Source organism: Bos indicus x Bos taurus, chromosome 4 (genome assembly GCF_003369695.1).
Source record: "Bos indicus x Bos taurus breed Angus x Brahman F1 hybrid chromosome 4, Bos_hybrid_MaternalHap_v2.0, whole genome shotgun sequence".
Lineage (NCBI taxonomy): Eukaryota > Metazoa > Chordata > Mammalia > Artiodactyla > Bovidae > Bos > Bos indicus x Bos taurus.
Window position 1 is genome coordinate 16,374,673 of NC_040079.1, and position 15,874 is coordinate 16,390,546.

The following is a 15,874-nucleotide window of genomic DNA, read 5'->3' on the forward strand; positions in this document are numbered from 1 at the left end:
TCCCCATCTCAACTGAAAACAAAAACACAACTACGTATGAAATAGGATGAGATGGGTGATGGGAGGAGGTGGTAGGATTATTTGAATTCATGACTTGTTGAGACTCCCTGCCCAAAGAATATTGATTAATAGATCAATGTCAACCTGGAGGGAAGACTTGTCCTGTTCAACACTTTAATCAATGACTTGGATGAAATAGGAGACATGCTGAGCAAGTCCCAGATGACACAAAGCTGGAGGAATTATAATATGACAGATGCCAGAATCAAGATTCAAAATTATTTTGACTGACTTGAGCAGTAATAAGGATAAATATAAACTCTTGCATCTAGGCTCAGAAAATCAATAGTCCAAGCAATGGATTGGGGAAACCTGGCTCGGCAGATGTCAAAACATCACAGGACTTTAAGTTGACCACGAGCTCTTGGTGAGCCAGAAGTTGAGGCAACTAGTAACACAGTTAACACAGTTTTCAAAAGAAAAGCTAACCTTGCATCAAAAAAAACCAAACTTTTTGGCCAACCCAATACTTTCCCCAGTGGAAAAGGAAGTGGAATTTCCTAGGAATCAGTTTTCAGCTCAATATATGAAAAAAAAATTCTGACAGTTCCTATAATGGAACAGCTCTCCTCCCAACATTGTGAATGTAATAGTCCTTACATCAGCAGAATGTATTAGAAAGGATTCTATTACGGTGGTCTTCCTTTGAAAGCACAGATTTTTTAAATGACTTTCTTTAACAGCTCATAAGTTAAAGCAATGCACACATAAGCCTCCAGGAAAAAATGATGTGAAGAAGTAGCCGAGCTCTGCACCCTAAAGTTTGCTTCTGGTCCAGCAATGAGGAGCCCCATCTAGAAGGAATATCTAGAATCCAGCCCTGTTTCAGTCGCTCCATCCCCAGACCCCTTCCCTAGCACTCTCCCCATCTCCATTCCTGTGTTGACTTGGCCTATCCTTAGGCCTGCTTCTGTCTTCCACTTGGCTCCATTTTCTGGCTGACTCCCACCTTCCTGAGCATGGAGACTCTGCAGACAGAGTGTTGGGAAACCAGGTCTCCTTCCCTTTCCCTTACCTTTGACCTCTGACTGCCTGGGGTTCTGCATTTTCCCTGAGCCAGGCTTGGTTCATGGACCATCCCAGGCAGTGAAGGCATGTAACAATTCTTTTTTCTTTTTCCTCCGTGTTGTTCTGAGTACTCCATTTTACATGTTAACCCAGAAAGATGGAGAAGTTGGGCCACGGCATGCTTATACACTTAGAATGTGATTTTAGCAAGATGGTTATCAAAAATAAGTTTCACTTTGATGAACACAAAGCCACATAGATGACTGTACTTACATGTTCCTTGCTGAAACAGTCCACCTCTTCCAGAAGCTTCTCTTGGCACTCAGGGTTGGTGGCCAGGAGGTAGGTGGCGAAAGAGAGAGTGTTGGTGACAATCTCGTAGCCGGCGATGAGGAAGATGAAGGCCTGGCCCACCACCTCATCCACACTCAAAGGCTTGGACAGGGGTCTGGGTAAGTGTCGCCGGGGAGGGTTTGCTGGGCATTTGGTGGCAGAAAAGACCTGACGGACGATGTCAAAGTTCTCCACGCCCACTGTGGCAGCAGAATGGCGCACATCCTGGACCATTTGGAGGAAATCTCTCCTCCTCTAAGGGAGGAAAGAAGAAAACGCACATTTGGGCCTTAGAGTCACATAAGAGAGCGCTCTCATAGCACAAAAGAAGACGAGCACACGCCGCTTTCAAAGAGTCAATAGGAACGAGGATTTTCTTTGCGGGATTGTCTGAGATGGGGGAGCCTGGGACCCCACCCTCCCACCGTCCCTCATTACAGCACCGAGTGCAGCCAGCAGCGGGCTGTGTTGCTGCCGGTACAGCATGAGGCCATTCTTGCTGGGCTGATTCAGGAAGATGTTAAGCCACTTTGGTAAGTAAAGAGAGCAAGTTGCTGAACAGTGTGTATAGCAGAACCTCATGTCTGTAAGAATGGCACCTGGACAATGTCTGTGATTACATGTGTCCACATGTAGAAAATGTTTAGCAACATCCTAGCCAGCAGTTCCCTGGTGGCTCAGACAGTAAAGTGTCTGCCTACAATGTGGGAGACCTGGGTTCAATCCCTGTGTTGGGAAGATCTCCTGCAGAAGGAAATGGCAACCCACTCCAGTATTCTTGCCTGGAAAATGCCATGGACGGAGGAACCTGGTAGGCTACAGTCCATGCAGTTGCAAAGAGTCGGACATGACTGAGCAGCTTCACTCACTCACTCACCCAGCTGTTCATGGTGAGCTGAAGGAGCTGGGAAAACCAGGGAGGTGTTTATTATTTTCCTTTATCGTGTTTGTATTGTTGGTTGGTTGGGTTTTCTGATAATAAAGCAATTCAAGCATTGTATAGAATTAAATTAGGGGCTTCCCTGGTGGTCCAGGGGCTAAGACTCTGGGCTCCCAGTGCAGGAAGCCTGGGTTCAATCCCTGGTCAAGGAAGTAGAGCCCACATGCTGCGACTAAGAGTTTACAGGCCTCGACTAAGGATCCCGCCTGCCCTGGAGCAGCCAAATAAATAAATATTTAAAATATGAATCAAAGTAAGTGCTCCATTGTTCACATCCCACCCTCCAGGGTGGACTTCTGTGTCTAGTTTTTGTCACAGCAGGGAGTCCCCCCCACCCCCACAGGACCTGGGGGCGGGGAGGGAACTCATCTGAAGAAGCCTGCCTTCCAAGTCTCCAGCCTGCATTTTGCTCATCCTCATCAGGTTGGATCCCTTCTATCCTCACTAATCTCCTGCCCCACTTAAGTTAGAGCTTTCTTACCATTTCCCCCTCCTTCCTTATCAGTAGTTTGCAGATCCTCTCTATTTACACTACCCCTAAGTGTAACAATGGAGTGTTTATATATTACTTTAGCGCTGACACTGCTGGTAGCTCAGCTGGTAAAGAATCTGCCTGCAATGCTGAAGACCTGGGTTCCATCCCTGGGTTCAATCCCTGGCTTGGTAACATCCCCTGGAGAAGGGAATGGCTACCCACTCCAGTATTCTGGCATGGAGAATTCAGTCCATGGGATCTCCAAGAGTCAGACATAACTGAGAGACTTTTACTTTAACATTGACAAAGTGTGTTCCTGACACATCTCATCTTTGAACAGCTCTTGGATGTGATGAAGGATCACTGATGGGTTACTCTGTTCTGAAGTCTATGGGACTCAACACCAAAAGGGCAAGTATTAGAACCAAGAGAAAAAAATGATCACTTCAAAGTTCTTGACTTGTTGCATCATTTTCTCAGTCCTTTGGCTTCTGGACTTCTATCCAATCCGTAATCTATGTCACACACGTTAGCATCTTTTAAGGAGGTTGTTTGAAGAAGGAAATGGCAACCCACGCCAGTATTCTCACCTGGGAAATCCCATGAACAAAGGAGCCTGGAGGGCTACAGTCCATGGGGTCGCAAAGAGTCAGATACGACTTAGTGACTAAACAACAACGACAACAACAAAGGTGGTTGTCAGGTCACACAGGGCTGCTTGCGTCTCCAGGGCAGGATCCTGTGCCCCACCCCCAACCCCACCCCATGCCTGTACTGGGCCAAGCACATGTTAGGTTTGCAATCAACGACTCCACAAATACTAATAAACCTGCCTTGTCCTAAGTGTATTTTGAGGAAGGCTGTGTTGGATTTACTCGTAACTGCATGCTTTGGAGCAGGAATCTTGGATCATGAGACCCTTAGATCATGAGACCCTTGGGTCGTGACCCCCTTAAATCATGAGACCCTTGGGTCATGACACCCTTGCGGCTCTACTGGTTGGAAGGTGTCTTCTGCGGAGATTCCAGTGGGGCTTACAGCTCAGCCTGTGGGATGCAAGAATCTTGAGACTCAGGGAGGCAAAGCCCCACATACTGCCAGCCTGCTTGCATAGGATTGGCTGAGAGGATGGCCCTTGCCCCCCTCTTTCCACCCTGGCCCTACTCAATCTGCTTCCCAAACAGCATCCACAAGGGCTGACTTTCCCCAGCTTCCTTCCTGTTGCCTGGGCAACATCTGAGACTCTAACCCTGGTCCCAGGGCCAGGCACGATGGCATGAGTGGGAGGTGAGCTCTCTCGGCTTCCAGATGCCATTCGGGGACCCCAGAGCATCCCAGGCTCTCTCTTGACCCGCCCATTTGAAACTCCTCAGATGCTATATGGTTGCGATCCCCGAGGCTTGCTTGTGGCTTTGCTGGAGTCACATGAGGACAATGGTGGAAGGGAGGGTGAAGCCACATCCACCTCATTGGATCTACCCTAGGGCAGAGCTGCAGCTGGCATCCTTTCCTCTCATCCCGGCCCAGCCAGGCTGCTTCAGGGCCGCCGAGCCTTATAGAAATCTGTCTTAACCTCCAACCCCAGAGGCCAGAGGAAAGGGCGGCTCTCTGGGGCCTGTGCACTGGAGAGGAGCATTAGTGTTGATGGGTTCCTCTCATTTGTGCTGTATCACAGAGGCTATTTGAACACTGCCCATTTAGGCCTGCAACAGTGCTGGTTTATGGTTATATCCAAGAAAAATACGCACCCTGATAGATGTAGGTGTCTAATCCACCCATTGGCGAGAGCTTAGAAAAATATTTACCTTTTAACATCTGTGCTGCATTTTCCACTGCGCAAACACACATCTGCTTGATGGAATGTCTAAGGAGTTTAGATGGGTTTAAAGCAAGTTTTCTTAGTAACCATATAGCTCTGTCTTGACATGGGCAGTCCTGGATTCATGGTTGGGAGGTTTTTCTCAGATCAACTCGTTGTTTGAAACAAATAGCTCTTGAGTTTAAAAAAGGAAAAGCTTGAGGCAATCCTAGTAATTGGATCTTTAATAACCCTTCACCTCTTAGCAAGCTATTTGGTGCAAACAGTTTGAGAATTTTCAGCCTGATTCCTCCACCAGTGGGTTTCAGGCTGGGGGTAGGAGGGGTGTGTGACAAACCTCACACACATGAAGGAAGGCTTTCACAGTAGTATTAAGGTTTGAAAATGGGACTTTGCTCATCGCTCCTTCCCCAGGCTCAACCTGGAGGAGCACGGACCTGGATAAGAATGTTCTGTCCTTTCAGATGGCAGAGCTGGGCCAAGGACATCAGGAACTGATTCTTCTCATACCTCGAAGGGTGGCAGGTTGGGTTCCCAGAGGTATGGGCCAAAGGGCAAGCTTGCCTGCACCTTCCCCCACCTTCTGGACAAGGACACCTTTGCTGCACAGTGTCCAGAATGTGAAGCTGGGCAGGTAGAGGCTACTCCATGCGACTGGCCACTAACTGACTGCATCTGCCTTGATCTCATCTTCTGCCATCACGGCGACACTGGACCACACATCTTCCCTTGGTAATCTCTCTGACCTGCCCAGTCTTTGAGAAAACACTTTAAAAAATAATTTTATTTATGTTTTAAAATGTTTATTTGGCGGTGTCAGGTCTTAGTTGTGGCTTAGCTGTCAGGTGGAATGTGGGATCTTAGTTCCTCGAGCAGGGTTCAAACTTGCATCCCTTGCATTGGAAGGCAGATTCTTAACCAATGGACCACCAGGGAAGGCCCCTTTTATTTCTTTCTATTTTTGGTTGTGCTGGGTCTTTGTTGCTGAGTGGGCTTTTCTCTAGTTATAGTGAGTGCGGGCTCGCTACAAGAGTAGGGGGTTACTCTCTAGGGATAGGCAGGTATCCCTTTGAGGTGCCTTCTCTTGTTGCAGAACACAGGCTCTAGGGCACAGGGGCTTCAGTAGTTGAGGCACGTGGGCTCAGTAATTGAAGCTCCCAGGCTCTGGAGCACAGGCTTGATAGTTGTGGTGCACCGGCTGAGCTGCTCCATGGCATGTGGAATCTTCCCGGACCAGGGATCGAACCCACGTCCCCTGCATTGGCTGGCGGATTCTTTACCACTGAGCACCTCAGGAAGCCTCAGCAAACACTTTTAAAGCTACATCTTATGCAAGCCAATTCAGGAACAGACGTTTCAGCCCTGCTTTTTCCTTTTCAGCAGTTTCCTTGACTAGAGTAAGGCCCATAAAGAATAGTATTATACATGCACAAGCATATCCAATATTGAAACTATTTTCCTTAACACTGAACATTCCTATTTCTATTCTCAGCTAAGTTCAATCAATAAATATTTACTCGATTCCTACTGTGTGCCAAGCGCAGGGCATACCCACAAAGGGGAAAGAAATTTCTAGTTCTCTGTGAAGCACGCGAGGGCCCTCAACCATGCGTTTTGCCGAAACACCCTCCATCCCTCTGTGCAGAGAGGGATTGTGGGATTGGTGACAGCTGCCTGATCTCCCCTCTCAAAACGATGCTGTCCATGCTGTAGAGCTCCATCTTGCTGGTTTTCAATATAAAGAATATACTGATGAAAAGCACATGTGGGCAGCTTTATCTAGAAAATTCTCTGGGGTGGCCATAACCTGTGCTGGGGGTGATGCCTGAAATAAGGCAGCCTGTGAGCTTGAGGGGAGGGCAGCTTTAATTCTACTCCCCTGGGTCAGAGGGTGGACAGATTGCTCTGGGCTGCTGCTCCCCGCCGTCCTTCCTGCCTGTTTTCACCTCTCTCTCCTTATTTGTTCCTCCTCAGCCTCCCCCCACCACCCCCCTTCTCTCTCTTGGCTGCCCCGGCAAGCTCTAAGTGCTAGGCCACTGAAGGACAGCATGGCATGAGTGTGTGGGGCTGGGAGGGGAGGGAGAGAAAGCAGACAGCGATGCCAAATTAGCTTCTATTCCATTCCGAAGCCGTGTCCTATTAAAATACGTTACCTCTTCGGCTGCTTGCTGGTCCCGCAAGGCAATCACATTCCTAATGAGTTTGTTAAAAAAGCCATTCAGTTCATCTCGGTTCTTATTGGGCAAAATCCGGGCCAGTGGGACCATTATGGATGGAAATGATACTTGAAAGAGAAAAACAAAAGTGGCATTGAAAAGAGGGTGAGAATAAACCAGGGCTATTAGATGTCTGTTGCCAGGAAGCAAGCCCCGGCCTTGAATTAGTCTTTTGAAGGCCTGTCTTCCCCCTCTGAATCGCTGCTGCTCAGAGCGGGGTTCTCCCTCTGGACTCCTCACCCTTCCTTGCACGAAGTAAGCGCTCGATAAACGTCTATACGATGGAAGTGGGGCTTCAATTGAGGGTCCACTTCCATCTGGCCCTCAAGCAGCCAGTCTCATGTTTATAAGTTAATTTCCCTAGTCCTAGATAGGAGGGTCCAAGATTTCTGTATTTCATCAGGAAAGAAGAGATTGCAGGCCATATTTCAAGTCTTAGCAAGCAGTGGAAACCGATCTCCTTTTTTAACTTTCTGGTCATTTGCATTTTTTGTTTTTTCCTTTGGATCATGTTCCCCAGAGCTGCCACTTATTCCCTCCTGGATGATAGCCTGGACCACGGGGCCAAGCCTGTCCCTGGGGAGTGCGGCTCAGTTCAGATTCTCAGCATTCACGGTGGGTCTCCCGTGCACAGGCACACGTGGGAGCTGGGGGAGAGGACCCTTCTGATCCATGCATGTCTCAGCAGGCTCTGCCCATCTTCAAGAGCAGGGGCCTGCACCAAAATGACACAGCAGGGAGGGAGAGCTTGGAGGGGCAGCCACCATGGGAAGTGGACCCACGTGCCCTGCAGTGCACAGGATGACCTGTGGTTGATGGCAAGGGGAACCAGTTCCCCTGGGGTATAGAGGGTGAGGGGCGACCCTCTGTGCTTTGACTGCCATAGTGACGATTGCTATACAGTGTCAGTGCAGAGCATGGAGGTGATAGGGGCTTCCACAGAAATTGACTTGGAAATGGGAATGAAACTGACCAAGGAAGGAAATAGAATTTACCAGCCCAGCAGAATGGTTTGGAATTATGGCAACACTCAATAACCATAGTAACAACACTGCAGTGCTTCCATAAAAGCAAGAAGACACCAGAATTGGCCAGAGGGTAAACACTCACCTCTAAAATAGAAATGAGATCAACGGACTGGTCTCCCCACCACTGGGTAATCTGCTAGTCACCCATCACATGGTTTCCAGTTCACTATGTGCTAGCCTTCAAGCAGAGTAGTGCTCTAAAGAGGGCTTTGCTGGAGGGGAGGAATATGTCCTAGAAAATGAAAGGTTTTAGGTTCCCATCTTGACTCTGCCTTTCCAGCCTCAGTTTTCTCATCTGTGAAGTGGGGAGGAGAATGCCTTCCTCACGCGGTGGAAAGAAGCACTAGCAAAGGCGATGCAGCCGGCCTCAGCCCTGTGCACCGCGGCCGTGCTCACTGCGGCCGATGAGCTGAGCCAGGCCTGCCTGTGTGGGCAAGTGGCCCCAGGCTGGTGCCGAGGAGCCTGGGCATCTCCAGGGAGACCAGGGCTCTGCAGGGCAGACTCCACAGGGTGACTCTGAGAGACGCCCTGAGTGTCCTTTTCCTGGTGGCAGGGGTGGAGTCCCGAAGCTACCCAAGGCCACTGGGGTACCACGGGGTCTGCCCAACTTGCCCAGTTTAGCCCGGTTGGCAGGAGCTGCACTTACAGAGTAAAACCAGGAGAGGTTTGGGGATGGAGGATGCAAAGAAGCGCCTGCAGTGCTCCACGAAGGGGTGCTCAGGAGCCTCCTGGGAGTTCACTTCGGTGCCAAAGGCAACACTGGCCACCACATCTGTGGTGTAGCAGCAGTAGGTCCTGCAGGGGGGGAACCATTTGTGTTTAGGAAGGAGGTGGCCACTGGCCTCCCCATCCACCTCCTCCCGGAGTACACGACTCCACCATTTACCTGCTCAAAGCGGGGCTCCAGCAGACCTGGAGTGGGGTGGTAGGAGAGGAACCCTCCCCTCTACCACGTTGGGGTGAGATCCTGGGAGGACGACAGCAGAATTCAAGGGGAGTGTGTGTGTGAGTTCAGTCACTTCAGTCCTGTTCAACTCTGCAACCCCATGGACTGTAGCCCGCCAGGCTCCTCTGTCCAGGGGATTCTCCAGGCAAGGATACTGGAGTGGGCAGCCATTCCCTTCTCCAGGGGATCTTCCCTACCCAGGGATCAAACCCGGGTCTCCTGTGGTTTCTGCACTGCAGACAAATTCTTTATCCACTGAGCCACTTGGGAAGCCCATTCAAGGGGAGACATAAATACGTAACAGGGAGCCAATCTAGACAAAGATGGGGTCATCCCGACAAAGTCAAATACCAAGAAATACACTTTCCTTTTTCCTCCCCGTGAAGGAGGGAAAACACTTGACCCAGAGTCTCTGTGCTTTACTCCAAAGTTGTGCAGAGCCCTTCCAAGGCCAGGGATTGATATAGATAGAGCAAGTTGTGATTGATGAAATTATTAATAGCAAGCTGATTGTTTAGTTTTATTAACTCTGTCTCCCTCTTCCTCCTAATGGTTTTACAGTTTTCATTGGAGCAACAAATAAAAAAACCAGGGCCCTTTTACACTCAAATAAACATAAGACAAACTTTGGGAGCAGTTTCATGAACATATGTATATTATTACAGGAAACACACATTGCACTTTAGAAACAAACAGAAGGAAAAGTGTCTGGCAGTAGCTCCAGAAAAATTAACCTCTTAGGCTCTAGGAAACCTGCCCCTCAAATGGCCATTTTAAGCTCTAAGAGAATAATCTTTTTTTGTTTTCTTTGTAGGGGTAGTTAAGTTGCTTCTAAAAAGGCTAACAGCTGGGAATTCATATCCTTTACTAATGAAAGGGTCTATTTTTGTGGCTTGACGTAGGTATACACTTAGTTCCTCTTCTTCATAAATTCTATAACCACTTATCATTAAGGACTACATAACATCTTCAGATGACGTGTTTTATTTTGGCCTCTTTTACTGAGAACATCTCTACAATTGATTACATATTTCCCGGTGATAGCAAAAAAACAACGTGACTGCTGAATGTGATTTCATCTGATCCTAAACATTGACGATGTAAAGGTTTTAAGAGTTATTAATTTTGCTTTTATGGCTGCTGGGCCAACTGAGCAACTGAGTACCCAACTCAATGAGTTGGGTGAAGCCATACCCTCACCCAGCTCATGCATGTCATGACCAGGGAGAATGTGGAGGAGAGAATTTTGTAAACAATATGGTAGAATGTAAATGCTGGTGATGATTATGTTATGATTTTATTAACATTGATAATGAGAGCAAGTTGGCTTCTGGCTGATCTGCTATTTGACTCTTAATCTGATATAAACCATAATTTAGCAGAGGTCAATTAGGCAAAAAGCCAGACAATCAGTCGTTTAAACTGAGCCTCCACCACTAAGTCATGGCTTCCAGGCTGGGGGCAGGGGGGCCCACAGTTTTTCTTGAATTAAAACTGCATGGACTGTGTCCTTCCAGACCCTGTCCTTTCTGCCCAGACATATCTTGCCCGCTCCTGGGGCTACAGAGGTTGGAGGGCACGTCCCCTCACAAAGCACGCCCTCTCGGGGTTCCCTGCACAAGTCACAGCCCCCGGGGCTTCATTTGTATTTGCTTCACATTTTCCATGGGTCTCATTTCTTCTTCTTAGTCTACCCACACTTTTTGGAGCTTGTAAGCATTTCCATAGTTTCTTGGTCCCAAGATAATTGTTCAGCAATTATGTACAGTTACAAGAAGCAGCAGTTCAAAAATATGATTTCTCATCTATAATATAGCCGTGCGGTGCCCTTACCTCTGGATGTCAAAAGCCTCCCCAGACTGTGCGTGACGCTCTAGGTGAGCCAGAAGCACATCGCAGGCCCGGCTGATTAAAGGAGTCATCTGAGAACAGATAACAAAGCTGCAATTAGGACACCACGCAGAGAGCACACCTAAATTAGCAGCAAATGAAGAGGTTACGTATGGTGCTTCCTGCGAAAATGGTTATTATTTTGATGTGACTTTCGGGTACCTGAGAATAAGATCTAAAATTCACAAATATTGTAAAATACAATCGCTGTAAATGCCTATTTTAGCTCAAACAATCTGTTGTTTTTTTTTTTTGAAAGCAAAAAGAAGAAAGGATTTAGAGTAAATACTGTGAAATAATTATAAAAATGATCATTACATGCTTAGAAATGAGAATCAGCACTGAGTTTTCTGACATTTGGTTAGCATTAGAGAGTAAACAGACCACAATCTGTATGTACTAACTCGGGAATTAGCCCAAATCCATGTTTGCTTGATTCCAATTATACTTTAGATCTTCCACTAGAACGTAGAGTCTCAGTACTGAGAGGAACCTAAGGTTCATCCCTTTCTACTGCTTATTCAATACAAAGATCATTTTTAGAGCACGTGGATGGATGGTTATTCATTTCTGCTTAAGCTGTTTAAAACTTCGAATATAGGGAAGCCTTGATTTCAAGAGGCCTTTGATATCCAGGACTACTGCTGAATTTCTTTTTTGTTTTTTGTTTGTTTGGCTCTGCTGGGTCTTTGTTGCGGTGAACAGGCTTTCTCTAGTTGCAGCACACAGGCTTGGTTGCCTTGCAGCATGTGGGGTCTTGGTTCCCAGACTAGGAATCCAACCCACGTCCCCTCTATTGGAAGGCGGATTCTCAGCTGCTGGACCGCCAAGGAAGTCCCCTGAATTTCTTTTTGAATATGAAAATATCTGTCTTATGGAAAATACCTAACATACACACAGAAAGAATGGTAGGGATTATGAACATTCATGTAACCATGATCTGGCTTCAAGAAATTTAGTTCTCATTTTGACCGCCCGCCGCGTTGACCCTAAAAGTCTGACTGCAGTGAGTGGAATTCTTTGTGGAACCCAATGGGCACTCACATGACCTTTTATTTTCTCCTGTATTTTTGAAAAGCCAAGTTGGAAACATCAGGGGGATCCTTTGAACCAGGTCACAATCAGGACTGACACCATAGCTAAAGCAACATGCTGTGATCTAGTGTTTTGAGTATTCTTGTGGAAAACTTCCTTTGAAATGTTGCTTATGTTTAGATTTTACTTTTTTGACACTAAAATATCAGTTTCTGAGATCAGGGGAGATTTTTGTCTGTTTGTTCATTTTTGTATCCTCTGCACTTAGAACAGCACTTGGTACATAGTAATTCGTTGAATGAATGAATTTTAACAATTACATAAGACCACTTTCAATTAAGGCTTGAGGCGCTGGGAAAGGTTATAAAATGTTAATCTGTTTGTTAGAAGGTATACTGTATTGAGGCAGACTCTGATTCCCTCTAACACCCCCTGGCTGGTTTCATTTCTTTCTTCTTCCATGTGCGTGTGTGCATATTTGTGTCTGACTCTTTGTGACCCCATGGACTGTAGCCCATCTTAAGGAGACGGAATACCAGACCACATGACCTGCCTCCTGAGAAACCTGTATGCAGGTCAAGAAGCAACAGTTAGAACTGGACAAGGAACAACAGACGGGTTCCAAATAGGAAAAGGAGTACGTCAAGGCTGTATATTGTCACCCTGCTTATTTAACTTATATGCAGAGTACATCATGAGAAATGCTGCGCTGGATGAAGCACAAACTGGAATCAAGATTGCCGGGAGAAATATCAATAACCTCAGATACGCAGATGACACCACCCTTAAGGCAGAAAGCAAAGAGGAACCAAAGAGCCTCTTGATGAAAGTGAAGGAGGATAGTGAAAAGGTTGGCTTAAAACTCAACATCCAGAAAACTAAGATCATGGCATCCAGTCCCATCACTTCATGGCAGATAGGTGGGGAAACAATGGAAACAGTGAGAGACTTTATTTTCTTGGGCTCCAAAATCACTGCAGATGGTGACCGCAGCCATGAAATTAAGACGCTTGTTCCTTGGAAGAAAAGTTATGACCATGTTAGACAGCATATTACAAACCAGAGACATTACTTTGCCAACAAATGTCGATCTAGTCAAAGTTACGGTTTTTCCAGTAGTCATGTGTGGAAGTGAGAGTTGGACCACAAAGAAAGCTGAGCACTGAAGAATTGATGCTTTTGAACTGTGGTGTTGGAGAAGACTCTTGAGAGTCCCTTGGACAGCAAGGAGATCCAACCAGTCCATCCTAAAGGAGATCAGTCCTGAATATTCATTGGACTGAGGCTGAAGCTGAAACTCCAATACTTTGGCCACCTGAGTGAAGAACTAACTCATTGGAAAAGACCCTGACGCTGGGAAAGGTTGAGGGAAGGAGGAAAAGGGGACGACAGAGGATGAGATGGCTGGATGACATCACTGACTTAATGGACAAGAGTTTGAGCAAGCTCCAGGAGTTGGCGACAGACAGGGAAGCCTGGCATGCTGCAGTCCAAGGGGTCACAAAGAGTTAGACACGACTGAGCAACTGAACTTGAACTTGGACTGTAGCCCATCAGGCTCCTCTGTCCATGGGATTTTCCCAGCAAGATTACTGGAGTGGGTTGCCATTTCCTCCTCAGGAGGATTGTCCCCACCCAGGGATTGATCCTGCGTCTCCTGCATTGGCAGGTGGATTCTTTACCCCTGAGCCACCTGGGTGCTTCAGATACCTGGACAGCAAGTTTTGCCCCTCACCCCTCAGCATCTGCTGGACCGTCGTTCCCTAGCCCTTCAGCTACTCTGGGCACCACATAGTTTGCCTACACTCTCCACTCTTACTTCTCTCTCTCTCTGTCTTTTAATCAGCATCGCTCCTGAAAGGCAGTCCCATAAATGGAGCAGTATCTCAGGTGCAGTCCTATAAGTCACAAAGAGATCACTTCCCTGCATGTCAGTTGCAAAGCCAGGTATGTGTTGACTTTTTGAGAAGACACATAACACAGGCAAATACTGAGGTTCAGGTCAACGAAAACCACAGGTTTTCTTTCCGTGAGTCATCATCAGGTGCAGTCGGTTTTTTGACGCTTGAGTGTCTCCATTCATTAGAAAGGCTTTACATTTACCTAACGTGTACCTCTGTAGGAAGTTGTCCTACCATCTGTTCTGAGCAGAGCCATTTCTTCCCTGCCCTGAGACAGTCAGGTGATTGGAGAGGCCTGGCAGGGGGGACCAGCCTGGGCTGCTGCTGCCCAAGGTTGGAGGGGCATACGGTCTTGTTGGATCCCTCCCTCCTGTAACTTCCTCCAAGCCAGCCCTACGTGGTCTGGGGTGTAATGAAAGTGCTGTGTCCCCAGGGGCCCCGCTGCTGGCAGTGGGGGATGGTCAGAGAAGCAGAAGGGCACCTCTGTTGAGTGAGAGTGAGCGAGCTGGTCTGAGCTCAGGATTGCATGGGTTCCTCAGTGCAGGAACCTGTGGGCAGCCGGGCAGCAGGTCAAGGAGTAGATATTTAAAGCACAACCCACCTACACACCCAGTGGAGAGATGGCAGAGTATCTGAGACCCTTCCCATGTTCCCTACTGCAAAGACTCTTGGAGGGAGCATTTGTAGAGGAAAGCTAGGGAAGAATTTTCTGCTCATCAAGCCATAAGGGCTTAGAGTGCTGGTTAATTGTACTAGGCGTGGGTGGACCAAGGGGGTACTCATGCATTCAAAACTCATCTCCTGTATCCTTGGCTGTTCCTTCTTTGTTCCATTTGAAGGCTGGTCAGTGTGCCTTGTAAGCCTTTGGTTTGTCACTGTATACACAGGATCAGACACAGAGCTATGGCCCTCTACTTTCAGCAGCCATGGAATTGGTCCGTGTCACTGTTTCCAGCTCTTTGGCCAGCTGTGCATGAACCTAAATAAAGGTCCTATCAGACTTTGTCAAGTGATTTGCCAAAACAGAAATGTAATTTATCTCAACTGTCTATCCTGAAGTCCACTAAACAAAAGGAAAAAAAAAAGTGAGAAAGAAAGAAAGGGAGAAAAGAAATGAGGGTGACTATCCTGAATTGCTCTCTTGGGATTTATGAGTGGACTCTTATGACTACTGCATTCTTTTCTAAATTTTCACAAACCATCAATTTAATAATCCATTAGTACAAAAGTATGGGCCAAGGGGTCACTTCTAATAGCCTCTAGGCTGTAACTTTCAGTAAATCTCAGACTCACTTAAAGTTGGAAAACTCAATACTGTCTAAGCCACGTTCCTATGACTGGCTCACTGACCACCTTTCCTTCCATTATTTTTAATAAAATTAGTAGTTCAAGTGAACTGTGCTTTAATATAATTTCATATGCCAAAATATCTCTTCGATTTATTTCAGAGGAATAATAACATGGTAAAAAGAAAAATGCCATTTGAAAGGAAGTCTCTTTAGATATCAAGCTAGAAGCTTTCTTAATGCAACAAAACTGGGATGCAACATGAAATTTGATTTACACGCAACTCTTCAGAAGCATGTCCTGTGTATAAAGAAGGGTCTCCCCTTATTGACCCCAATCGTATGCCTGGACAGCACAAAATGGGGGCTGGACTGGCTGCCCACCCTCAGTTCTTCTGTGTGCTCATGATTAGAATGCTTTGTTGTCAGCTGGTGTGATTGTAATTTCTACCATACTCTGCCTGCTGTCTGTCGAACTGAATGGATAATGACATTTTTATTTAGGTTAATGTGATATGAGATGGGGCATGTAATACGAAAAATGTTTTAAAAAACAGTGCGGAGAAAATATTATAAGACAGTGGAGCATAATCTGTCTGTTTGCCAATAGCCACCATTTCAGGTTTTCTTCCTTGTACCCAAGCAGTTACGGAATATTTACTCTTACACGAGTTGCATACAAACAAAAGCTCTCTTTGCTGGGCTTGCAATCATCTTTATACAATCCACAAACCCCACAGTTCTTTCCCTAGATTTGCAGACAAGCAGGCCTAGGTGGCTTGTGCAAACACACAGGCACAGATGAACATACAATGCTATCATCTCACAGATCTGAACAAAAGACTCTCATTTGGTTGTTCTGTTTCATCTTCTTCGTAGGATAATGAATGCTTCCTATTTTTGTTTATCCCACATTTCTTCATAAAGCATACATGTT

General features: G+C 46.7%; 1 protein-coding gene across 2 annotated transcripts in view; it reads right to left on the reverse strand.

Annotated features, from left to right (window-relative positions):
• Positions 1–15,874, reverse strand: part of TBXAS1 (thromboxane A synthase 1) — a 173,635-nt gene that overhangs the window by 54,996 nt on the left and 102,765 nt on the right. The window contains exons 6-10 of one of the 2 annotated variants that reach the window (XM_027538853.1): positions 10,659–10,747; positions 8,766–8,846; positions 8,526–8,674; positions 6,789–6,919; positions 1,342–1,656 (exon numbers count right to left, since the gene is read on the reverse strand). In XM_027538853.1, coding sequence (XP_027394654.1) covers positions 1,342–1,656; positions 6,789–6,919; positions 8,526–8,674; positions 8,766–8,846; positions 10,659–10,747 — 765 coding nt within the window. The remainder of the gene's footprint in view (positions 1–1,341; positions 1,657–6,788; positions 6,920–8,525; positions 8,675–8,765; positions 8,847–10,658; positions 10,748–15,874) is intronic. The other variant, XM_027538854.1, reaches the window with a different exon arrangement.